This window comes from Delphinus delphis, chromosome 9 (assembly GCF_949987515.2).
Source record: "Delphinus delphis chromosome 9, mDelDel1.2, whole genome shotgun sequence".
Lineage (NCBI taxonomy): Eukaryota > Metazoa > Chordata > Mammalia > Artiodactyla > Delphinidae > Delphinus > Delphinus delphis.
This window is the reverse complement of record NC_082691.1, coordinates 49010220-49036332: the sequence shown is the minus strand read 5'-3', so window position 1 is coordinate 49036332 and position 26113 is coordinate 49010220. Positions and strand designations below refer to the sequence as shown.

Below are 26113 nucleotides of genomic sequence, written 5' to 3'. Positions count from 1 at the left end.
ATAGAGCTGATGGAATACTCCATATTAATTGAGAATTCCAGTTGCCATATTTAGTTATTCTTTGTTTTATTTTATTCAAATAGTTTAGTTTTTCAACTGAGAAAAATTAGTATTGCCATGCCTGCACATCCCAAGGTAACCCCACAAAGAAGTGGCCACTTTCTCATTCTCCCGCTGAGGATATGCCTTGAGAATTAAGCACAGACAAAACATGGATTTTAGTTAGTCTTTAATATAACTCCAACTCTTTAATAGTAAACAAAGATGTAAGTACAAAACATCAAAACATGTTACCTATCAGTAGTTCTGAGTCACAGTGGTCACACTGGTGGAGCTGAGGTCACTTACATTTTAAGGAAATATAATCTACCCTGTTTCAGTGGAATTCATGCTCTGGCAGTTGGAAAGCAGGCTTATTTTATGCAAAGTGTATTCACTTTACTGAAAGCAGCTCTCTTCTCTCACCTTTACTTGGCAATTTAAAAAACTGTTCACTTTCCTTTTGCGTTAAAAGTGCTATGTGAACTGAAGGGGGGCTTTCATTACTGAAATAAATTTACTATACATGTCATACATTCCTGGGTCAACGTTGCTGGTTAAACTCCCCCAGAATTAGCAATTCATAGAAAATTGTTAAGAGAAGATAGCATGCCTGCATAGCAAAAGGACCATTTAGAGTTGACAATACAGGGCTCTGTGGTATAAAGTGCCTATAAGCAGCTTCCTATCATACACCGAGGCCACAGAACTTCCCTGGAGAACAGACCCGTTGTTGGCATAAACTGTAGTCACTGTAGGCTTCTCAGATAGAATATTCTGGATGCGGAGAACCTATTCAGGAGATACAAACGATTAATATAGAACCACCATCCACCCAGTCACTCAGTCACCAATAATCTTCCACAAAGACCCAATGATTAAGAGGACATGCTGTTGAAAATAGCAGTTACCAATTTTTTAATGTTTAAATTACTTTGTTAAACCTTCAAAGAAAGTACTTTCTTAAACCATCTAGTTATTGCATGCCAACACAGGATTGAGTGTTATTATAGTAATTGAGCATTAATAGAAATACTTCCACACTAATGTGCCTACTTTCTCACTGCTTTAGCATGAACAAAAGTAGTGACATGTGGAGAGCTGACAGTAAGCCAGGTATTTAAAAAATTGCCAGTATACCACACAAGGAGGGCACATGTTTTTATAAAAAGGTCTTTTGACTAGTTTCCACCATAATTTAATACATCAAAAGACTACCTTTCTAAAAGTGTTTGAACAATGTGAAATTCTGCCAATTATTGGCTTAAAGCAATTACGAAACCAACCACCACATAAGTTTATTGTATTATTAGTTTAAAAGGACTTGAATAATTAAGGTTGAAAAACTAAAAAATATAAACACCTCTGATGAGGGAGGATTGTTCGGGTCATAAACGAAGAGCTTCTGGCCATTAGGATGACAGCCTACCAAGATGTCCCCCGAGGAAGGATCAATAGATAAATTATCCACCAGTGTATCCAACTTGAGTACCTTCCAAATGAAAAAATGTCAATATCTAAATGCCATGAGAAATTTGATTAAATAATTTAGGGCTAAACTTTCTTGCCCCTATGCATATGGGGATGTTTCACCCATCTCCTGCTTCCACCCTTTAACACCAATATTGCTTAAAATAAATTTAATACACTGGTTTAGAGTCACTTTTCATTTTTCCTAAAATTAAGAAAGCTGGGGCAATAATCAATCTCTCTAAAAAATGAATTCCTTTCCCCTTAAAAGATGCACAGTGATCAGTTAGCTCAAGGAATTCATTCAAAGCAAAATAGGAAATTCTTAATCAATCTAAAATATGTGTTTTCAAGCAGGAAGAAAATAATAATGGTGTGGAACCCAATTTCTACCTTCATTTATTATTGAAAGAACTGACAACTTGTATAAATCTTCATTTCAGAATTCATCTATTAGTCTTTTCAATTGTGAAAATTCTTATTGGAATTCATCAGGTGCCGTCAGTACTTCATGGAATGGGCTCTAAATCTGATGCAAATATCCCTCCCAACACACTGCTGCATGTAATCAGTCAGTTCTTGTGATTGTGGGGAAACAAGAGACTTGGCCAGTTACAGAGAGGAAGCAGTGAAAAACCCAGAATAGTAACACTGGCTATTCTGTTCTAAGTGAGGAATTGTTATAGTATAACTATGTAATTTCAAGATTAATGTCTACTTTAGATATAGAAAGAAATATTTTACCTTCAATTGAGTTAAATTCATATTAGGGTGTTTTTCCAAAACGTGAATTTCATGAGCCAATATATCAGCAACATAGATGTACCTTTGCAGGAAGGACATACTGGTTAGAGCCCCAGGCTAATATAAAGCTTCATTAACACAGTATGACGAATAAGTCTTAATAACCTGCCAAGAAGTTAATCAATGATGGGCTCTCAAGGAATGCTTGATAAAGGTCAATTTTTATTTAAAAAGTAAGCTTTCAAAATCAATTCAGTGTTACTACAACAATCATGGAACTGTTAAATTATTTTTCAAAAAGTTTGTAAGGAAAAATAATATGGGACATCATTTAAAATATAAAGTCTGTGATATTTGCCACTGAAAGGACAGTAAAACAAATATTTGGTTTCAAAAAAAAGCTTTTACATTCTACAATATAATTTGATATTTCAAGGGATCATTTACATGTAGAAACATATGGTATAAAACAGAACACATTTTATTAGAATATTAATACTTAATATTTAATAAATATTTATTAACATATCGAGAAATGTAAGAGTTAGAAATAAGTATCTATTCAGAACAGTCTGGCTATATCTAAGGAGGGTGAATTAATGGACTGCTTCACGGTAATTTTTCTCATTGAATTGCCTGTTCCATGGCAACTGTTCTATTGAGCAATTATAGTGTGTAAAGCCATGAACTCAGTATTGTGACAGATATAAACATGAAGAAGACACATTCTTTTCTCCTGAAAAGTTTGTAGTGTGTTGGGGGTGATCAGATGGTTTAGACATATTAAACAAATAATACAGCATGATTGGTACCATAAGACATATTTCAGGTCTAGAAACTGAAGAAATCTCTAACTCCTAAAAAAACAGAAGGGCTTACAAAGGAAGGGGGCATCTGCAGTGGACATGGAAAGAGAGACTGGATTTGAGGATATGAGGACAAAGCACCTTTTAGGCAAAAGAAAACATGTGAACAAAGGCACAGGGGCAAGAATAAGAGAGGCAGTTTTGCAAAATAATGAGTTCTTGTCTAAAGCATAGTAAGTGTGGAAACAGTAGAAGAGGGAGGTTGGAACTAGCTTATTAAAGAAAGTCCAACCCATTAGCCTGCCTTGATTTGATAAGCAACTGGGGTCCACTGAATTTCTGGAATAACAGAGTGGCATGATAACAAATGGTCAGTTCAACAATTACTAACCATGTGCTTTGTGACTGGCTGTGCTCAGTATGAGGATTCAAAGATGAAGCAGACTGAGTTCCCTCTTTGGGAGATTTTGAAAGGGCAGGGGAATATAAAAGATGAAGTTGGCAACAGTGCGAAAAATGGAAGTGGACTGAAAACAAGTGGGAAGAAAGTGTAATACTCCAGCCAGAGAGGGTGAGAACCTGAACCAAGCAGGTGTCAATGGGAAGAAAGAGGGGGTGAGGGTCAGGGACGGAAGCACAGATAGAACCAGTGTGACCTGCTCAATGGCTGAATAGGAATGGTGAGAGAGATGGAGTTAAAGCTGGATGCCCTATTGTTATTATTTTTAGCTTGGGTGACTGGAAAGTTTGACTGTCATAACTGAAAGATGAGAGTTGAGGAGAAAAACAGATTTGGTGGGAGAGGTTGGATTGGGTCAGTTATAGACAATTTAAATTAAATGATTCTCTATTCATTTTTCTGTAATCAACAAGAAAGAAGAAATTGTCATGAAAATAGACATTTAGTTGTCACAGAATGCCAGATTTATTTCATGTTATATTTGTAGTAGTTTAAATTGTTCAGTGTGCTAAGGTAGTAAAAGGGAAAGTTAATAAAGACTTTAATATCCTTCCTATAGGTTACAGTTGGACATATAAAAATAGTGAGATAATTTGGGGGGGCAATTTGGCAGTATCTATTAAAGTTAACATTTAAAAGGAGCACCCTTTAAGTGAGTAGTTCTATTTTGAGGGGTTTGTTCTACAGAAACACTTGCACAAATGTGCAAAGAGGAGGCGCTCATAGCCCCACATTTAGCCAGTGCCCAGTGGGCATCTGAACCTAGGTCTATATGACTCCAAAATCTGAAGATTTAACCACTATGCTGTATGTAATTCTCCCTTGGGGGGTTTTTCCTTAAAAATATTTGGATAAGTTTCAGTGGTAAATGAGAAATAAAAAATGGTTTTTATACAGAAAAAAAACCCCCCTACATATCCATTTATAGAGAATTGGTTAAATTAGTTTACAATCATCCTGAAAATGGAATAATATGCAGCCAATAAAACAATGATATATTTATTTAAAAGGAAAACACCTACCTAATACTTTAATATGTATATATAAATATGAACCCATTTTATAAAAATTTACATTTATAAAATTAAACTCTACAAGGATATATACCAAATTTATATACTGTATATAAATATATATTTATATATTACATGTAAATATATAGTACATATATATATTTTATATAAAACATTATCTATTTAATAATATATTACATATATGTATTCTATATTGTAGTATTATAGTAATATTTGTAAATATTATATATAGTATATTTATCATAGACCAAAAATATCAAGTAAGCTATTTCTACATTGAAAAAAAAAAAAGCAAAGTAAAGAATTTGGCCCAGCACCTTGACTGAGAAGAAATGAAAATACTTCTATAAGAGAGCATACTTTTTATCAGGTGAAATATTGATCCCATTTGCTGAATCAAATCCTTCTGCTACCACTTTAACTTCATCTGGACTGTAGTAAACGACATTTGTCCAGTGTAAGTTCAAATATGTTTCCAAATACTTTAAGAAAGGATCAGAGAAATAGTGGTCATTGGTAGCATAGAAATGTGCTGGTCCAACAGCTATGATATCATTCACACTGGAAGAGAAAAATAACATGTGAGAGAATATAAAAAGCCAGTTGGTCTCAGTATTAAAGATTAAGTCTCCAGAAGGTTTACATAATATGTGCTTTAAATTTTTGGTGAGAGGTTTCCCAGGAAAAACTCAGCTAAAATCACATGGCTATAGTCATATGTAATCTACTATAATATCATTTGCTGGAGAACAATTTTTTATGGTACCAGGTAATTTGAAGACAGGTCATTTAGCAATTATGGCAGGTTATTATAAAAGGAAAAAGAACTTGGTGCCAACAGAGTGTGTTTTTTGACAGCAAGAAATGTAGGGTTTAACAACAATACGAAAAGACAGAGCTGTCCAAGGGAGAGAGCTCAGTGGAGCCTCATTGGCTGGTGAGCTGATTGGGCTGTCAATAACATTTATGTAGCTTCCATATTCTCAGTTGCTGGATTTTCCTGAGTTCCTTTGCTTAGTTATTAGTCAAACTAAGGTTGACTGTTCAATTTCTACCTGACTCACAAAGGCGACCTGCCAAGAACGAACAGGCGCTCAATAAACACTTGCGGAGAGATGAATGATGAAATTGCCATAGTGAAATGCTTCAGGTGAGAGATTTATATGCGAAAAACAATTACATTTTTAAAACCAATTAGGTAAGGGTGTTATTAAATTTAAATTCCAATTACCCTATGCAAAAATGTCTGAAAGAGCGGCTTTCTCCTTTGTTAAAGGAAAAACGGAGCTACAGGGAAGGTGGGTCCCCTCTCTGAAACAGCGCCCTAACGCAAAGGCTGCCTGGATGGTACTCATGCTCCTGTTTATTATGAATTGAATTTTTGGGAGAATGGTTGGCAGTTACACACTTAAGTCCTAGATAGGGAAGTAACAGAAATTAAAAATATTCATCAAGTTCAAACTTAAAAGATGCAGCTGAGCCGGGGAGGGGCACATAATTCTTTTTTAGTCACATTATCAACCAGCTCTATGTTCTTGAAATAGCAGTGACCCACTTCCAATTCTGCAGGACCATTGGCCCACAGCTACCTTGTGAAAACAGTTCTTGTTAGTCCCATACTAAGCATACAAACGCCATATAAAGCAGACTACGCTTCCTTGGCAGGACAGGTGTTATTACTATTCGGATGATGAGTCATCTGAAATGGGAGGTGACAGAAGGAAAAATGGTGAGGTTTGTCTTCTACTCTCAAGATGTCCCTGAAGAGCAAATCCTCGGTAGTCCAGCATTTCCTTATTTCTCAAGGGAGCCCACACAGAACACTGATATAGACTTTCCCTGCTCTGCAAGGAAACTATGTATACACACATACACATATAAATACATGTATTTGTTTATGTGTATATATATATGTGTGTGTATTTCAGCTCTTACAAAAGGTGAAAGGACCATCATAGGGAATATTTGAAAATGCTACAGATAAATCAGAGAATGAACAAAAGGACTAATTACCTTGGAAGAAGCTCATGTTTGATTGTTTTTAGATGCAAAAGAGAATTCTCTTCCTCCTCAAATTTAAAAATTTCTACTGTATTTTTGAATTCTGGGTGGTTTACAACAAAGAGATAAACTGTGTTATCTAAAGAATTGAAAGAACAGAGTTAATTTACAAGACATAACCATAGGACCTCTGGGCAGACACTGACATTTAAATACCACGAGCAAGGAAAGGTTGAATGTATAAGCTGTTAGACGACCTAACAGATCATTCTTCTTCCCCGTCTTTCCCATCACTGTCTGTCTGGTGTTATTTCTGATCATTGGTCCCCTGACCTTTAAGAAAGAGTGTTTCCCACTCCATATACAGAATTCATGAATAATCTGTTAATAGTTTAATTCACAAATATAGCTCTTTTTCAATGTAATGATAATAGATATTTGAAAAGGTTATGAAATCTAAACATTCTTTCAGGTGTTAACCATTAGAAATTTCTAAATGTAGTATAACTTACTGCCAGCTGAAGAGGCAAATAATGGACTTATTTGTATGAAGAATACAGAAGTAATTCATGAGTTAATTGTTCTCTTACTACAGATATGATCCAAATCGATTTTCCAGAGTCACTTGCAAACCACTGTAAGTTTTTTTAATGTTGGTAGCTCATCAGCTCTTACCATCGTCTATGAAAGTGCTGATACCATGTGGATTAAATGAAGCCAAATTAAATCCACGGCTGATTCTTAATTCCAGTGCCCTTGGGTTTTCTTCTTTTAGATCCATCATTAGTATTCCTCCAGGCTTATCTGGTGCAAAACTGTGGAGGCCTGGACATTTTAGACCCTTTTTAAAACAGAGGAAAAAGTTAAATATAAAGGCTTAAGTATTTTTATAGACTAGAGTGGCAACTATAAATAAATGATAGAGACTTTGGCTAAAGGTGGTGGCATAAACCTGCAAACACAAAGAGAGCAGAGAGGAAACAATATAAAAAAATAATAATTGGAAGCTGGGAGGCTGAAAGCTTAACAATAACTGATATTTCTGAGTTGAGGCAGAAGACTAAGGGTTTAGTCTCTTCAGAGGGTAACCAGAAGGTTGGTGGACTGGGAGATAACAGAGTTGAGGGCGGGGATAAGCCACTATCTGACACACATTCATTCTCTCCCCATTGTAACATGAGGTGGGACTTTGTCTCATTTGTTCACTGCTAGACCCCAAGGCCTGGATCAGTGCTTGGCGTGTAGTCAGTCTGTCCTTTTCCTACTGTTTCCAAATGTTGCTTTTATCATGTACTAGATCCCTATTTACATTTTGGTCTGTTTGGACTCATGTCTAAATCCTGTGATAATATGCCACTTTTTAATTACTATAGCTTTATTTATAAGATACAATATGTATATATATATGGCAAGTCCTCACATCCCACACATTGCTTTACCTTTCCAAAATAGTCTTAAATATTTCTGCTCATTTATTTTTCTGTATAAATTTCGGAAATTAAGTTGCTGTTCAAATGGAACCTTATTAATTACTGGTAGTAGTAGTAGTAGTACATTTTCTGTTTGTTTTTTCCTAGTGCATGGGAAAGCCATTGAGTTTTATATGTTCATTTTGAATACAACCCTATCACTCAACTCTCCTATTAGGTCTAAGAGTATGTCAGGTGAATCTCTTAGACTGTTCAAAAAACAGGTAATCACACTATCTGAAAATAACGTCAGTTTTGTCTTTTTTTCTACCTCAAATTTCTTTTTCTTGTTTTCTTGGGTTATTAAGAACTCTAGTAGATTACTGATGGTTACAGTATTTTAGGGCATTTTCTTCCTTTTCTAAACATTAATGAGAAGGCAGTTAATGTTGCACCACTAAGAATGGTATTTGCTGTAGGTTTCTGGAAGGTTTCCTTCTACTTCTAGTTTTTTTGGAGCTTTTAATCAGGAATGAGAGTTGAATTTCATTTAATGCTTTTTCAGCCCTCACTAAAATAATCGAGGTCTTTTCTCTTTTAAATCTTTCAAGTCATACTTTATGCAAATTTAAAAGAGTACCCAAAAAATCTCACTTTATGCACAAATTGTATTTAATAGAAATTTTCTCCAATTAAAAAATATCTATCAAAATTACACAACTTCAAGGCCCAACAAGTAGAATAAACTGCAATTATGCTATTGCTACATGGCAGTGCCAATTCAGTGGTTAATAATCTCTATTCTTTATTAATGTCCCATAAATGATAGGGTTTCAATGCTCAGGAAGCTCTACCAGGGATGTAATAACTCTCCAGAGTTATTGTAATACTCTCTATCATTTTAATCTGTTTTTTCTCTTTTTCAAATTTTATTTTATTTCCACCTGTGGTAAAATATACATAACAGAGAATTTACCATTTTCACTATTTTTAAGTGTACAGTTCACTAGTGTTAAGTACATTCACACTGTCATTTAAATCTTTTTTCTATTCTATGTCATCTAATTCCTCATTAAGTGTGATGTTAGTTTTGAGATGCCCCTCAAGCCTGTAACTGTGGAATAGGATGGGCTAATTGGCTACAATGCTTGGAAGAATAAACAAATGCTATGATGTAGGAGGTATTCATTTAGAAAGGAGTGCATTCTGGGGAATATTAGAGACAATGCTGAGTAAATTAAAAAAAAATCAGTAAAATGAGATTGTTTCTAAATTTGAAAAAAAGAAAAGAAAAGAAAAGTCATATAACCAAGGAAGGATAAGAGAAAAACAAGCAGAAGAAATTCTGTTGACTTGGCTACAAGATCACTGTGACTATATTAAGCCTCTCAGCTAAAATGGCTGTAGATGTCTTGTGCTTGGAGACCTCACCCCTCCTAATTCAGATTTATTCCTGTGGGGAGAAAATCTTGAAATAGGTGACTTCTGGATTACGCAAATCTCTGAAAACAGCTTCTCTGCAAAAAAAAAAAGCAACTGCCTTCTACTCTACTCTGGATATTTGCATTTTAGTTATGAATAATGTTGACTAGGAGTCTCAGTGCTTTTTCCTAAGAATATAAGATATGTGTGCAAGCATGTGCTTCTACACAAACCCAGAGTCCTCCTAGAAATGTCATTTTACTCATTGTGTGTAGGTAATTAACTAAAACTTTTTTTTTTTTTTTGCGTTACGCGGGCCTCTCACTGTTGTGGCCTCTCCCGCTGCGGAGCACAGGCTCCGGACGCGCAGGCTCAGCGGCCATGGCTAACGGGTCCAGCCGCTCCGCGGCATGTGGGATCCTCCCGGACCAGGGCACGAACCTGTGTCCCCTGCATCGGCAGGCGGACTCTCAACCACTGTGCCACCAGGGAAGCCCCTTAACTAAACCTTTTAAAGCCATAGTTTTAAAATTTAATATTAGGCTGGCCAAAAAGTTCGTTCGGGTTTTCCCGTAAGATGTGATAAAAACTCGAACAAACTTTTTGGCCAATCCATATAAATATCAATGTTTCTGCTAAAGTCTACAGTATTTCTTTTCTCCCTCTGTGGTAAATAACCAGCCACTCACAGCCTTTCATATAAAAACCATCAGGAACCTGAAGAGTGTTCTAACCCTCATTCTCATCTCAGCTGAGTTCTCTCACCTTTCTCATAAGTCTGACAACTATTTTATTAGTGTTGTGACTCTCTTCTGAAGCATCTCCAAGTTTTTCACATCTTTCCTGAGTCTCAGTGCCTGAAAATAATGGCTGCTGAGAGGGAACAGAATAACTATAGGCTGCCTTCAAAGTTGGATACTTCTTTCTCAAGAAAAACTGAATCCATGAAGATGCCAAGGTCCCTCACCTTGGCCCACGCCAGGGAGAAGAGAGAGGTGGTCAGAACTTCCTCCTTGGCCCACATATACAATTTTCTAATTAGAATGCATATTGGTGTAGCCTAGCATCACTCAGGCCAATCAATTTTAAAGTCTTTGTAATGTATGCCTGAAAAGGTTGTTATTTTTCAGCTTATAAAAATTAAGGCAAAAGTGAAGGGTATAAATAAGCTCAGTCAATGACATTCCACTTACGTTAGGCTATTTGGGGAAAAAGAAAGAAAGCAAAAGCACTGGCCTTTGTCTAGGAAAGTTGGTATATTGTTTGAAAATAAATAATAACAGCAAGAATACTAGTTTCAAATTGAATATCTAATGGAAAGGTAGATGCTGTATTTAAAATAGCATAATGTAGTATCAAATATCCACAATAATGCCCCAAATATCCTTTTTAATAACAAACTTTTAGAAGACAGATTGCATTGGAATATTTTAGTGCAAGCCAGTGGGAACATAAAGAGCAATAAATCAATTGGCAAAGACTTTTTCATCCCTACATTCAGAGGAGCTGGAGGAAAATTTCCAAGATCCTGTTTGACCTGTCTTTTTGTTTTTGAAACTGAGGAACTTTAAAAACAAGTTACTGCTCTGAAGGCCTCATCAAACTCCCTTGTACCTCCTCCACTGAGACTGGGGAAGGAAGATACTTACCACGCTAAAGAAAGCCAGACCATTGGGAAGTATGTCAATATCTTCAGAGCCGGCTTCTGTTAAGTTCAAGAAATAGATAAATGTCATGTTCGAATTCTGTGACTTGTTAGGTAGAGCTTTGTTTACTTTATCAGTATCTGCATCTTTCAGAATGGTTCCGATTTTTTCTTCCAAGGAACCACTCTCTTTAATAAACGTCAGTCTAAATCCTTTCCTGCAGTGAACTTCTGACTTTAAATGTTAGAGATTTTATGTCTACTCAAATCAAAGTCAAGTAATCACCACATTTCCAGCTATAATACTGAAAAAGTTGACATCTGTACACTCTTATGATAAACATCCAGATGTCTGTACAAAAGTAATTGACATCAGGGGAATATTACTTTCAGAATGAAGGGCTCATCTTCATTTAACCATGCAAATATTCTTGTCCCTTTCTCGGCTCACTCAATCGGAAGCAAACACAGACTCTCTCATTAACAGAGATAAAACACCTGGGATTATACAGTCCCTCTTTAAAAAACAATGCCTGCTTGTTCTCATAAGCAAAGAAAGCTTTCTGTTTAATCTTTAAATTTAGGCTTTAAATTACAGGAAAAAAACTAGCAAAAGACGATTAATGAAAAATACCATGCACCTAAGCCAGGTGAAACTTCTAACAGTGTCTCTGAAACAGGCTACAATTACTATTGATTGTTTATCGATCGTCTGCAGTACACTCCACACAGCACAGCAAATAATTAGACATAAGACCTTGCCAGTGGTCTCACTGTGTAAATTCCACAGACAGATAATAGACCCAAACACAAGAAAAGAGGAATAAAAATGGCTTAGATTAAGCCAAATCATGACACATGCTCTGAGTCCACAAAATCCAACCTTCCACTTTAAGCCCTCTCCAAAGGATTTCTCCACGATTATTTCTAGGTTGTCAGAAACAAACAGCATCTATCCAGCTATATGGACTTTGATTCCTGAGTTTGCATTTGGCTGGCCGCCTCCAGTGTTGCTGGCTCCATCATAGTGGAGAAAAGCAAAAAAAAAAAAAAAAAAAAAAGCCCAAAACTTCACTTCATAAAGATGACCCATATGCTTGCTTCTCAGAAAGAAGAGAGATAAAAGTTTAAGTATTGTATGCTTGAGTTCTTAACCTGAGGTCTGTGGATCCCTAAGTAACCACACATGGGTTTCAAAGAGTTTGTGAACCCTCTGAAATTCTATGCAATGCAAAGTGTCTTGTGTATGTACAGATAAGAACATTTTCTGTGAACAAGGTTCTTGGCTTTCAGCAGATTCAAAAAAAGGGTCTGTGATACTCCCAAAAGTTAAAAACCTCTAGATTCTAGTGCCATGGTGTTTCTCAACTGATAAAGAGCAAGGACCAAGGAACACTTCACCATGTATACATACACAAACACACGAACACACACACACACCTGCACACAGAATTCTAGTCTAAGTTCTGCTTTCTAGATCCATTGAGTAGGAGCTCAGTTAATTAAAATTTGTTGTTCCTGAAAAATCATTTAAGACAATTTAACTTCAACGTGCGCATGCTTACACACATAGACAAAGAAAAGATGTAGAAAAAAATAACAATTTTTTTTAGGTGGTGGGATTATGAGTGATTTTCATTTTCTTCTTTATACTTTTCTTTGTTTTAAAAATTTCTACAAATAATCATATTCTTTTAATAAGCAAGAAAAGAACAATGTTTTTTAAAAGATATATTCATGTCAACCACATTGCTGCTTCTTTCTGTTTAATCCCGTTGCCTAATTCCAAGGGAAAAAAGTCATATCTGTAGCTTTCTTTAGAATATTTTCCAGATCTACTCCCCGATCTTTATTTCTATAGCCGTTATGACAGTAGGCTTTTATCATCTCATAACACCTAATTTTTTTCTCCTCTAATTCAATAATAGAAATAGTAGTAGTGTGAGTAGTAACAGTAATAACTACTAACATATATTAAGTGTTTACCAAGAACCAGGCTCCTTATAAGTACTTTACATATGTTAATTCGTATAATTTTTGTAACTCTAAGAAGCAATATTATTATCTCTAATTTCAGACTAGAGAATATGGAGCCGTTGAAAGGTTAAGTAAATTGTTCAAGGTCACAAACTGGGAAGCTGGGATTCAAGTCTTTTGTTCTGACTTAAAAGTGCATAGAAAAAACACAACCTAGCATTTAATGAAATTTCTCTGTTAGAACCATCCCCTGGTTCCTCTCTGAAGACACTTTACTTTGTAAATCCAACTGTGGTCAGTTACATATGTTGGCTTCTCCCCCAAAATGTTTGCTTCCATGCCTTTCACCAAGATCTTCATCAATTCATATCCTGTACTTTTCTTTCAAACACTCTTTCTCTGGAAAGTCTTCTAACTTAGCATATCTGATTTTGATCCCTTCTTAATCCTTTAGCAATTATCTATCTGTGTCAGAGATGGCCAACTGCTCCCCAGTATCCATACTCCCCTTCTTTTTTTTCAGCTACGGGTACACAGCAACATAGCTACAGACATTTTCTACCCCTTCTTGCTGATAGAGGTGGCCAGTCATCTGAGTTCAGGTTAATGGGACATGAGAGTACAAGGTAAACTACTTGCAACTACTGGGTAAAATAAAATAAAAATATCCATGTAAATTTTCTTTCTACCCCTTCCTGCTGGGAAATGGCAACAAAGGAGCTCTAGTCTTGTACCAAGATGGAAGCAGTATGTTGAAGATAGCTGTGTTGCTTCATCAGCCTTTGTTCCAGAATGACCACATGGAGTAGAATCATCTAATCACCCTAGGTCATTTGCTTATCTTTGGACTGTCACATAAAAGAGAACCAATTTCTCTCTTCTCTAAGTTACTTATTGTAACTTTGTAACAGCAAATCAGCCGTTGCCATACCCAACAGAGTATCCAAAATGTAATGTAGCCTATTATTTTCCACGTTTTTGGTTCATTAATCAGATGTGTGTATTAATCACTCTGGGAGAAAATACTGTTTTGGGAAAAAAATTGCAAAAGTTATTTAACCTCTCTGAGCCTTAGGTCCTTATCTGCTGTAAAAAGAAAAAATATGTCTATATCTCACATAGTGGGTTTTTCTGTTTTCCTTTTCATAGGTAGATTGTAAAGTACTTGACAACAAGGGCTATAAACTTTAATGCTTTTTAAAAAAAAAACTCAAGCAGCAGTTATTATAAAGATCTTGACTGCCAAGTGTATAAAATCATTTATTAACTCAAGAGAAATAATCCATTCAAAATTTTGTTTTAGTCCAGGACTCTGAATGCCAGCATTTTCAAAGACATTTTAAAATGTTTTAAACTTTTAAATAGCTCTTTAATTATAATTTTTATTATTTAGACGTCGATATTATACCAAATGTTAGTTTCTGTCTGTTAGATACATTGGAAAGGAATACAAAAAAATAGAATAAATAGTGAGCTTACTTTCTGACCCCCTGAAGGCAGACATCCTGTATGATATGTGGTAGTGATTATTACTTATTAAAACAGAAAGACATGAGATGATATGATATTTATAAAGCACCTAAGAATTGCAAAGAGTTCATTTCTAGTCATGGTGAATGTAGCCTTATTTTATGTGTGTGTGTGTGTGTGTGTGTGTGTGTGTGTCTATGTTTGTCTTGATGGGGACTCGGGGGACAGGGGATGTACCTGTCCCCTTACCTCTTGGAGGGATTAGTTGGCCTCAACTGCATGGCTGCTACTGTTTCCAAAGTGGAAACTAAAAAAGAGAACCCCTCTACTCCTGCTGCCTACAAAGAGACACTGCTTTTGCCTATGGGAAAGTATGCCCTTGTTTTCCTTTGTAGTCAAAGACCACTGAATAAGCAACTGTTGTTAAAAACATATAACCACAAGCTATTATTAACCATTATGCATCGCTGACATAGCATTCAACGAATGTTCATATAGTGTATGCTAACCACAGAGCAAAAGCAAAGAAGGGGGAGAGAAAAAGCACAGTTCTAATGAGATCTAAAAATGTATCCCAAATGTGCTTCTAATCACTCATCGTCTTCGCTCTGTTGCCTTTTGAAGTGCCTCAGAGGCATTAAACACTTCACAAGAGGGGCCATAGGTGACATATTTCCTCATTCTTCCCAATTCCAGACAGCAGCTCACACACATCACAACATAAAGGTCACAAACACAGACAGATGCCTGTTCAGAATACAAATGTTGTTGGACTTGTTTTTCTCTGAGGTGCCCTCCATTCCAGTGAGTTGTAGCAGCAATACACTTGGCAGTTTGTCCAGTAATGTGTCTGGCTGTGCCCTATTGTCTACTCTGAGACTTGAATTCACAGAAGGTGGACTTCACAGGGCCAAGGGCTGTTTAATAATTTGACATTTATTAACTCAGTAGCAAAAGTAACCTCCGAGATCACTGACTCAGCCTCCCAACCTGTACAAGGTCCCTCCCAGAAGCCATCTGGCTTCTGCTTAGTGACCAGTTCCAAGGCGGCTCTTCGTGATTGCGGCCAGAAGGCAGGATGCAGTTGCTGGGTTTTTTTGGGACTCCAGACAACCTTAATTCTACGATGCTCTGCATTATCCAGCACAGACCTTTCCAATCTGGACAATCTGGTATTTGACACTGAGTTTGTATCCTCCTGCTAAGTGTTTGGGCAATAAACAAAGAGGGGAAACCCCAGGAGAAAGAAGTCAAGGAGTCTTGTGAAGGGAGATAGGACTGGGAAAAAGTACAGAAGTAGCAATGGGAAAAGGGGACAAGAGCACAGAGGAAACAGATGTGTACAGGAGGCGCAGTGCGCAGAAAGAAGCTCTGAAGTAGAAAAGGCTTCTCTGAAAACACATAGTTTCCATGAAATGGAAGCCTTCTTTGTGTGATACAGAAAAGGCTCACTACTTTGTTTTTGATAAAAGAGCATAATGAATCCTGTCTGGAGTGAATGTGGTTATAAACATGGGGTATTGAGTTTATTAGCATTGCCAACGCGAGAGCAATTTAGCAAAGACCATCAAAACTTTAAACATATGTGCTAACTGAACAATAATCCCGCTATTAAAGGTTTATCCTTCAGATAAACAAACGGAAGAGCTATATGTACAATGAAGTTCACTGACTTGCTTGTAGTTGCAAAAAACTATACCCACTCAAATGTGCATTAAGGAACTGGGTAAATAATCATGGTACGTGCAAATATTAAAAAGAATGAGGTAGATCTACATGTGCTGATGTGGAAATCTGTTCACACTATGTTCAGAATAAAGCAAGTTACAGAATATAATCTTATACTAAGATGCCATTTGTGAAAACCATAGATATAAATGTATATGCATATATTTGTTTGCATTTGCACTGGAAATAACCAGAAAGGATAAAACAGAAACTCTATCTCTGAGGTTATTTTTGTGGGAGGTAGAGATTTTTATTTATTTATTTATTTATATTTTATTGAAGTATAGTTGACAATGTTGTGTTAGTTTCAGGTGTACAGCATAGTGATTCAGTTATATATGTGTTCTTTTCCAGATTCTTTTCCATTATAAGTTATTACAAAATATTGACTATAGTTCCCTGTGCTATACAGTAGGAACTTGTTGTTTATTTTTTAAAAGTTTATTTTAACTAATTAATTTATTTTGGGCTGTATTGGGTCTTCATTGCTGCGCACGGGCTTTCTCTAGATGTGGCGAGTTGGGGCTACTCTTCATTGTGGTGTGCAGGCTTCTCATTGTCATGGCTTCTCTTATTGCAGAGCACAGGCTCTAGATGTGCGGGCTGCAGTAGTTGTGGCTTGCAGGCTCAACTGTTGTGACGCATGGGCTTAGTTGTTCCGCGGCACGTGGGATCTTCCTGGACCAGGGCTCTAACCCGTGTACCCTGCATTGGCAGGCGTATTCTTAACCACTGCGCCACCAGGGAAGCCCCTATCTATTTTATATATAGTTGTGTGTATATGTTAATCCCAAACTCCTAATTTATCCCTCCCTCCCTTTCCCCTTTGGTAACCATAAGTTTGTTTTCTATATCTGTGAGTCTATTTCTGTTTTGTACATAAGTTCACTTGTATAATTTTTTTAGATTCCACATATAAGTGATATCATATGATATTTATCTTTCTCTGTCTGGCTTACTTCACTTAGTATGATAATCTCTAGGTCCATCCATGTTGCTGTAAATGGCATTATTTCATTCTTTTTCATGGGTGGAGATTATGTTGGGAGATTTTTGTGTGTGTGTGTGGTACGCGGGCCTCTCACTGTTATAGCCTCTCCCGTTGCGGAGCACAGGCTCCGGACGTGCAGGCTCAGCGGCCATGGCTCACGGGCCCAGCCGCTCCACGGCATGTGGGATCTTCCCGGACTGGGGCACGAACCTGTGTCCCCTGCATCGGCAGGCGGACTCTCAACCACTGCGCCACCAGGGAAGCCCTGTTGGGAGATTTTTATTTTCTGTTTTATAACTTCTCTTCCTTCTGACTTACCTTCACCAGCTGACTCCTGGGCTAATGGTACACAGAATTCAGTGGCCACACATAATCCAGACCGGACAAAAATACAGACTTGACAAAATACAGAACACAGATGACAAAACGAGTTCAGCAAAGTCACTAAGCAGGCAAGAAGTCTAAAACATAGGATTGTACAAATAATTAATAAGTCACAGTGAGAGTAAGAGAGAAGAAGAAATACAGGGTGCATGAGATCAAAAGAGATTGACTGAAAAGGTTTTTGCTGATTTAATGTGACTTTTCCTCTGATAAACAGTAATTATGTGCCAAAATACTGTTAATGAGTTTTCTAGTGTTGTGGGCCAAGGAATGTAAGCTGTGTAACAAGCATTTTCTCAGACTTACCGATTCCTTTAATCAGGTGGCAGTTTGGAAGGTCTACAGATTCTACTTCTCGGGAGGCTTTAAGTCGATTCCTGTTAAAAAAAAAATCTATCTGTTTACATATTCCCTGCTTTGTAGCAGAAACGGTTTAAAGAGGCTTAGAGCAATACATAAAACACAGCATAAATCTAAAGCAGATAAAAGAGAAGACAGAAAACAAGGGTAGGAACATAAAATAGCACCAGAAATGAAGTTAAAATAAAAATGCAAATCACAAAGTTCTATATGTGAACATGGGTCGTAAAAGGAAGCCAATAATTCAACAAATACAACTTGGAATGCAAGTTCCTATGCAAATGTAAACACGGCACCAGGTCCCATTTCTCACAGCTCTTGTGTTGTGGGAAGAGCTTCAGATGTAGAACCAGAAGCCCTGTCTTCCTTCTGAGGACCCAGAGGGGCTATAAAATGCCCAGACCCTCTGCAAAATGACACAGTGACTGAAAGCAGGTCGAGAGAAAGTGGCATTGTTCAGAGCCTGGCTCACAGAAGACACCTCATAAATAGTTATTAAGAAACAAGTGGAGAAAGTCCCATCCCCATGACTGTTTATTGGGGTGAGAAGGTTGGAGAGCACCAACTACTGTAGCCAAACTACTTGCTGTTGTAATTTCATAAAAACGGAAGTGAAGGAATAATGAGAAAATGTTGAATTCTAATAAAGCATCTTCCCTCTTCCTTCCCACCCTGGAGTACAGGGCCACCAAGCAGGGTGGGCAAACACATCTGGGCTCTATTGTTTGAAGGCTTTCCCTCCTCTCACTGGCTCACCTTCTCTTTCTGTTCTCCACATCCACAAAGAATGACAAGCGTGCCTGCAGAGTAGCTTACATGTTTCAAAGTGGTTCACAGGTACCACACGTTTAAGAGACATGACAATTTGCCAGTTGTCTCTCTCCTATTCATGCCAGCTTCGGACTTCTAGACACCGAATATGGGGAAGGCTACTGGTTTCTTGGCGAGATGGAAGAAGCCGAGGCCTGGACAACCCAGAATTACCAACAGGTGGTGGCAACTATATATTTTGGCAATTCATATATATCTATATATCCATATACATATGGAAGTTTCCAATTAAACTGTTAATCAGTATGTATTTGGAATCATATAACTCAAATAACTGTTAAACTTCTTGAAACAACATAGCAATAAAGCAATAAAATAAAAATAAATGAATAAAATAAAGATATAGGGCTTCCCTGGTGGCGCAGTGGTTGAGAGTCCACCTGCCGATGCAGGGAACACGGGTTCGTGCCCCGGTCCGGGAAGATCCCACATGCCGTGGAGCGGCTGGGCCCGTGAGCCATGGCCGCTGAGCCTGCGCGTCCGGAGCCTGTGCTCCGCAACGGGAGAGGCCACAACAGTCAGAGGCCCGCGTACCGCAAAAAAAAAAAAAAAAAAAAAGATATAAAATATATTAATGTAATAGAAAAAATAAAGCAAATAACATATAAAAATTTAAATAAAGCAGTAAAAAAAAATACAAAAAAATCTCAAGTCTACGAGTCCCAGCAGTGATTTAAAGGCGAGAACAAGTACACTTAGCCTAACATAAGTTGTAGCAGTAACACTAGTGAGGAGGATGCTGCTGATAATCATGGGTGGTAAAAGGAAATAAATACTAAGAAGGGAGAACATGTATTGAGCCTACCACTGTTCTATGTGATTTACCTGAATGAATTCATTTAATTCTTAAAACAATCCGAAGAAGTAGGTACCATTATCCCTATCTTAGAGATGAGAAAAATGACTTCCCTGAAGTTCAGCACCCAGCCAGGAAGTTCCACCCAGAGGCTCTAATCTGCTGTTGTATTTTTCTCAGAAAGGGGAGAAGAGACCACGTTTCTGTCATAGCAGCAAGACTGCATGACCTTTGGCAGGTCAATTAATCTCTGCAGGCCTTAGTCTTCTTTATGTATAAAAATAAGGATGAGACTAAATGACCTCCAAGGTTTATTGACATTGTGTGATTCCAGAAACAGATGTAAATTTAAGCCAGTAGGTCACAGCTGAAGTTTCATCAAGTTTCTGTATCATGTGCTGGTTTGGGTGTCGATTTTATACAACTTACTTTTATGCCCATTTGACTAAACAAAGATGGGGTAATGTTGATTACCATCTAACTTTCTCAAAAAATTCTATGGATAAAATAAAATTCATATGTGTTTGGACACTTTGGTGTGGGGTATTTTTCAGAGTCAACTTAGGTTTGCATCAATGACTGATGATTACACTTTGTTAACAGGGCGATCTTCATCAGCTAGTTCAGTTGTACAATATCATCTCTAGATATGCAGACTGCCTGCTATTAAAACTGAAGAGTAACCCAAGGACTGTTACTAGTTAATCAAGTCATTTTTTCTTGTGTTTCCTTTATGATTAAAGAGAGAGGATTTTGCTTCCATCCTTTGTGGCCCATCAAGACTTTCAAAGACTTTCAGTAGAAAACTGCTAGGCTTTTTGCCTGGCAGAACTATCAGTTCCCTACTCATTAGTGGACTTCTGTACTCCAGAGTGGCAGACCCTATTAGCTAACAAACCTAAAGCCATTCACACCCCTTTCTTCCTTGCTCTTTCTCACTGCAGAAGCAGGCAAGCCAAATATTTGCTTCCAGCCCCCTTTGTACTTTAGGGGTAATCATATGACCCAGCCTTTTGGGAAAGATAAATTTATTACTGGTAGAAAAGGCAGACATAGGAAGAGAGCTAACTGGCAACACTCCTCCATTCTTCATGATTTGACCATATATGTGGTACTTGGGACTACAGCAGTCATTCAGCATCCTTAACACAAGTATGAGGACACAAAGCCAACAGTGGAGGATCAAAGAACAAAAACATCAGAACCTAATTTCTTGATGTGATCACTGACTCAATGGACAAGCTCTAGGATGAATGACTCACAGAGTTTGTATCAAGTGAGAAAAGCAAGCTTCAATACGTATAAGCTACCATTAATTTGATGTATGCTACTTGCAGCTAAAAGCACTCCTAAATGAGAACAGATTTAAGAAGTTTGGAGAATATACAAATGAAAGCTATACAAACTCTTTGGACTAGCAAATCAATAAGCCTACATATATTAATGCCAAAAACAGATAAATAAATAAGAGATACAAACACAAATAAGTCATATTTTTGCAGCAGCCTATTTGCTCCCTAACACTTTATGTCCACAGCATGCTTATGAACGTACTAGATCAGAGATGGTGTGGCAGTTGCCACTCTGTTGTCATGCAGACATTGCTAATCAATTACAGCACTCCTTCTCTTTAACTCAGCTCCAGCTTAGACACAATGTTCCAGGCCACCACTACTAGTCTATTAAAATGGACACTCTAGATGAAAGCTATTTGCTTTCTTTGTTCTAGGTTCCTTTTGTTTTTCTCACTTTCCTTTTCCTTTTCATTAGAACTTGGTTATTTTCCTTTTAGTTACGAGTATATGATAGGTATAATACAGGAAAGAATGCATACTGCCTTCCTTCAACTGAGCCAGTAATCATTCCTCCAATGACCCCCATCAGAAACAGGTACATCATGATTCTTAATCTGGGGTCCAGTGACCCTCAAAGAGTCCATGGGTAAAATTCAGGGGTTTCTGAATTCTGATGGGGGGGAAAAACACATCTTTAGTTAAACCTCTGACTGAAACTGAGTATTTCTTTTGATGATGAGTGTAGGCAACAAACCACTGAGCTTTCTACTAGCAGTACCTGTGACTCTGTCACTAACAGAAATTACATTGTTTCATCACATTTTAGTTGTTGTAGAGATCTCAAAATACCATTTATACTCATCTCTGCTTCACAGTATCTACTGTTAGGTATTCAACTACTTCTAGATCTACTTAAGGCTTTAATAAAGAAGGCCATGTTATTACATTAGTACATTAGATCTTTTAAATAGTTTGGCAATAGAATTTAAGTATTTAAATTAGTATTAACTTAGATAGTATTTCAGTTTGGTTTGTAATCCTATGTATTTTATTTTATGCATTTAGAAACATGATGCTTGCTGAGAAGGAGTCAAGGCTTCACCAGACTACCAAAGGGATCTATGGCACAAAAAAGTCTAAGAACCCCTGCTCCAACGTCATTGTCATCATAGGTAACTTTATTGAGCACTTACTACATGTCTGACATTGTTCTAGCACTTTACAAGAATGAACTCATTTATTTTTTACAGCTCCTATATGGAGCATATAGTACTATTATACCCATCCTACAGATTAGGACACTGAGGCACAGAAAGGTGAAATAAAAGCCAAGGTCTCATGTAAATAGTGGAGAATTCAGGTGACCTGGCTACAAAGCATGAACCCTTAACCAACAGTCATTACCATGAAATGAATCTCTATTTCCTTCACTCAGGAAAAGGCATTACCCATCCAAAGTGGAATGGGTCACGGGCGGTTACTGATTATCTTGCCTCATCGTGTGGTAGCAGTAAGGATGCACCAGTCTGGTGTGCCAATATACTTTGAGCAAACTGGGAACACAGTGTTACTACCAGGTCTGTTCCATATCTCACTGCCTTTGAACCTACAAACCACTGATGGGGCTTTATCTTTTACGTACAGACTTAAATTCAGACAAACTGGGGCTTTATTTTTCACAAACAGACTTGTAAAACCCCTTGAAATTCACCCCTTGGTCCCCTGTAACGCTCTTACTTAATTAAGAATGTGTGCTTAGGCTTGTAAAGCTGGGGAAAGTTTGCTCCAATGGCAGAGAAGAGAGGAGGCCATGGTGGAGCTGGGACAAACTGTACTTGGAATCAGAAGACCTGGCTTAGAGCACAGGTTTGGCACTAACTTCTGAACTAACTAGGCAGCCTCTCCAAGCCTCAGTTAATATTATGTATAATATAGGAAGGAAGACATATATGAAAACTGGAAGAAGGCAGGAAGGTAAAAGGGCTTTCTTTCCAAATGTCAGTAAATGTAAGTTTTAGTTTAATATAATGAACTGCTGACACTTTCAACACAAAGACCAGCGCACAGTAGTCATACAATAAATAAGGAGGATGGTGGCTGGAAACAAGTCTGCCCCTTCAGAAGTGTTCAAAAGCTGACTGGATAGCTAGCTTCTTGGTGGAGCTGTCATAAAAGGTGTCAAGCAACAAGCAAAAAGTTCAGATGCTTGTATTTGGAGTTCCTGCTCAGGCATAGGTCTCTGATATACTCAAGTCTCATGATTCATTCAAGGGTGTGTGCTTTGCAACAGGGAGCACTGGCCTGGGGACATGTTTGTATTTCTACTTTTTCCTTTACTGCTCCATGAGGGAGGAGTGGAAAAGTTGGGTATGACATGCCATCCTCCCCTGGGAACCTTAGCCAGTTATAGTTCAGAAGGAAGGAGACAACCTTGATTCCATTTATCCATGCAGGACATACTTATACTAAAAATCATTCACTGTTTACCTGAAATCCAAGTTGAAATTTAAGTGGGCACCCTGGGGGAGAGAAATAACCTGAGTGCCAAAGTGCCATCTCTAAAAATAGAATAATGAAATAGAAGGCAGCAGATGAGAGAAAAAAACAAACCAAAAACCTGTTTTTGAAGAGCCTTTCTTTATGTGGAGGTGGGAACATGCTGCTTTTCAGAATACTCTAAGGGTCTGAAAGGAGAAATGTTATGCATTTAAGCACTCCACCGAACTTTGTAAGTAGCAGGCACTTGATGCTCTGCACTCATAGGGTTGCCAGATAAAATGCAAGATGCCCAGTTAAATTTGAATTTCAGATAAATAACGAATAGTATTTTAGTCTAATTACATCCCAAATATTGCATGGGATAGGCATATACTAAAAAATGATTTGTTGTTTATCTGACATACAAATTTAACTGGGTGTCCTACATTTTTATTTGCTAGATCTAGCCACCCATCATTCACCCCAACATTCTCACATCAGCCACTATAAGGCCTCAACTGTCCAATGAGGTTACAACCCTATGAAGTCACTGCTCAATAAAGTTTATTATAGTCAAGTCTTTATAAAGAAAAGATACATTCAAATTTAAATCATCTAGCAGGTGCATTCTATGTAAATTAAATAAGCTTTATTTACTTTTTCTTAGGTTTGCATCTACATTTATCATTTAAAGGGATTTAAATTTAAAACCTTAAGGTTAGTAAGAAGAAAAAGTTGACTAATTGAGAAAACTTCAACTTATGGAAACACTGGTAGTTTGAAGTTTAGGGATAATTTAATGAGCTTGAGAACTTTAGTGGTCCTGCCTTTGAAACCAAGAGCTGGACAGATCATACAAAATCACCCAACTCAATAACGTTCTGCAGAGCAGGATGGTCATTTATACAATGTGAAAATTAAGCTCAACATGTCCATTTCTTACCAGTAAATGTTCCTCCTCCAACTCTGATGCTTCCTGTTGCATAGACACTGTTCCTCCTCCTGGCATCCCTTTATGAGCAGATGAAGCTGCAGCTAAGACAGCAGAGCTGGAAACTGTAGTATCACCTTGGCCTTACCCCTCATCCCTGGGGTTCCAGAGTTTGGGCCAAACTACTGCAAGACTTTAACTAGTTTCCCCATGTCTATTTGCTCTCTATTCTGGTACTTGTCAACTCTAACTGCATGTTAGAATTATCAGGAGAATTTTTTAAAATAAAAAATACTCATGCCTGGGCCCCACCCAGAGCAACAGAATTGGAACTGCTGGGGGTGCAGCCCAGACAGCAGGTCTCCAGTAGATCCCTAAGGCTCAGCCAGGACTGAGAACCACTGCTCTACTCCAATCCAGCCTCCCAGGTCATCTCTACACAGCCCAACTGGTTATGCTTTAGATGGTTTAAACAGGTTCCTGTTTAAAAAAATAAAACACATACAACAAACATTGCTAGTTCCCCTTGGCCTATCTATGCAGGCCCCAATTTTTCAACGTAGGTTTAACCATCTCAAAACCCTACTCCTACTGTTTTCATCCCTTAACTTTATGCTCCGCTCAAATCTAAACTTCCCCCGCCATTCCCTTTCTTCACGCGGCACTCTCCATCTGGGACTGCCTCCTTCATCCCCACTTGTGTTTCACCCATCCCTCAAGGCTAGTGTCAGATGTCTCTTCCTCCTGAACTCCACCTTCAGGCGTTGTAACTTCTCCTCCTTAAGCCAACAGGGGTTGGTTTGTACCTGTCCTGAACATCCTAATTTATCTATTTGATTTATTTCTCTCTTTCCCTTTAATAGGGTAAACTCTTTAAAGGTAAGGACGGTGCCTTACTCTATTACAGGAGGCTAAGAGTGCACAGCGTACAGAGAGGGTGCTCAACATTCTGGAATTCTTTCACATGAGGCTTAACATAATTTGAGTTGATAATTTAGAGACTATGACGTCTGATCACCCACGTTTTTTCCTTATAACTAAAACATGAGATAGACTAGGCGTGTCCTGTTTGGCATTCTGGCTTCTGTGTTCCCAGACGAAGAGATAAATAAGGAAGTGATGTAAGAACAATAGCTGAATATCTCAAGTATCTTTGATCAACCGTGCCAAGATTAGAGAGCAGAGGAAGAGTTTCTCAAACTCTGCAGGGAAGAGACGGAAAACAACTTTATTAAAGACGGAGGCTGGTTCGGGCAACAAAGAGAAGCAGCACCAATGACCTGAAATAAATCTTTATAATTAAAGTTTCAGTGAATGAGTAATAGTTTTGTTTTCAAGTTAAAGCACTAGGTTCGCCCCTGGGTAAATCGCAAAGTACTCGCTTGTCAACTTAGGTAAGAAAGACCTGGGTGCGCAGCAAAAGCTTACAAACTCGCTATGAAGTCTCGCGATTCAGCCCAAACTGTGCCGGGTTTTGGTGGCGGCTGGGGGTTGGGGTGGAGGAGCTCCGCCGGCCGAGGAGCAGAGCGATGCAGAGGTCCTACGTGGCCGCTGGCTCCGGGGTCCCCGCTCGCGCGCAGCCCCTGCCACCCTGAGCCTGGGGACCCGAGAGGCCCCCACCTACCTGAGCGCCAGGAGCCTCTCGCCCAGGAGCGCCAGCGCTATCCCCAGCAAGCTCAGAGACAGCAACCGTCCCATGGCGCGGAAGCCGCGCCGCCTAGCTCGGTCGGGCCCGGGAGCACTGTGGGCGGTGCCCGCGGTCCGGCTCTTGCGCGCGGGCCGCGCTCCGCCCCGAGGTCGGCGAGCCCGGTTCCTGCTCACAGGCCGCGGCGGCTCCGCCCT

At 38.2% G+C, this 26113-nt stretch overlaps 2 protein-coding genes across 6 annotated transcripts in view; one reads left to right on the top strand and one right to left on the bottom strand.

The window, feature by feature from the left end:
* Positions 1-26093, bottom strand: LOC132431033 (serum paraoxonase/arylesterase 2). Of its 4 annotated transcripts, XM_060020507.1 has the most exons (11): positions 25896-26007; positions 24284-24375; positions 23480-23546; positions 17887-17957; positions 11035-11090; positions 7230-7395; positions 6567-6693; positions 4914-5114; positions 2254-2335; positions 1403-1531; positions 9-831 (listed from the first exon to the last, which is right to left on the bottom strand). In XM_060020507.1, the coding sequence occupies exons 3-11, from the start codon at positions 23518-23520 to the stop codon at positions 673-675; spliced, it is 1032 nt and encodes a 343-aa protein (XP_059876490.1). In that variant the 5' UTR covers positions 23521-23546; positions 24284-24375; positions 25896-26007; the 3' UTR covers positions 9-672. The 4 variants fall into 4 exon arrangements, with proteins under 4 accessions (XP_059876492.1, XP_059876490.1, XP_059876491.1 ...); XM_060020509.1 differs by lacking the exons at positions 23480-23546; positions 24284-24375 and having other exon boundaries at positions 1-831; positions 6567-6657; positions 25896-26093; XM_060020508.1 differs by lacking the exons at positions 24284-24375; positions 25896-26007 and having other exon boundaries at positions 23480-23657.
* Positions 12099-26113, top strand: part of ASB4 (ankyrin repeat and SOCS box containing 4) — a 149120-nt gene continuing 135105 nt past the window's right edge. The window contains exon 1 of one of the 2 annotated variants that reach the window (XM_060020499.1): positions 12099-15649. The gene's annotated coding sequence lies outside the window, so the exon portion shown is untranslated. Of the gene's footprint in view, positions 15650-19539; positions 22035-26113 lie in introns of those variants that run through there. The other variant, XM_060020498.1, reaches the window with a different exon arrangement.

Coding starts and splice junctions, on each gene's coding strand:
- LOC132431033 (XM_060020506.1), bottom strand. CDS start 25,969: ATGGGACGGTTGCTGTCTCTGAGCTTGCTGGGGATAGCGCTGGCGCTC. Junction 5,115..6,566: donor AAACATGAGCTTCTTCCAAG/GTAATTAGTCCT, acceptor TTTCTCTTCCAG/TGTGAATGATATCATAGCTG. Junction 832..1,402: donor ACAATCCTCCCTCATCAGAG/GTGTTTATATTT, acceptor TCTCCTGAATAG/GTTCTCCGCATCCAGAATAT.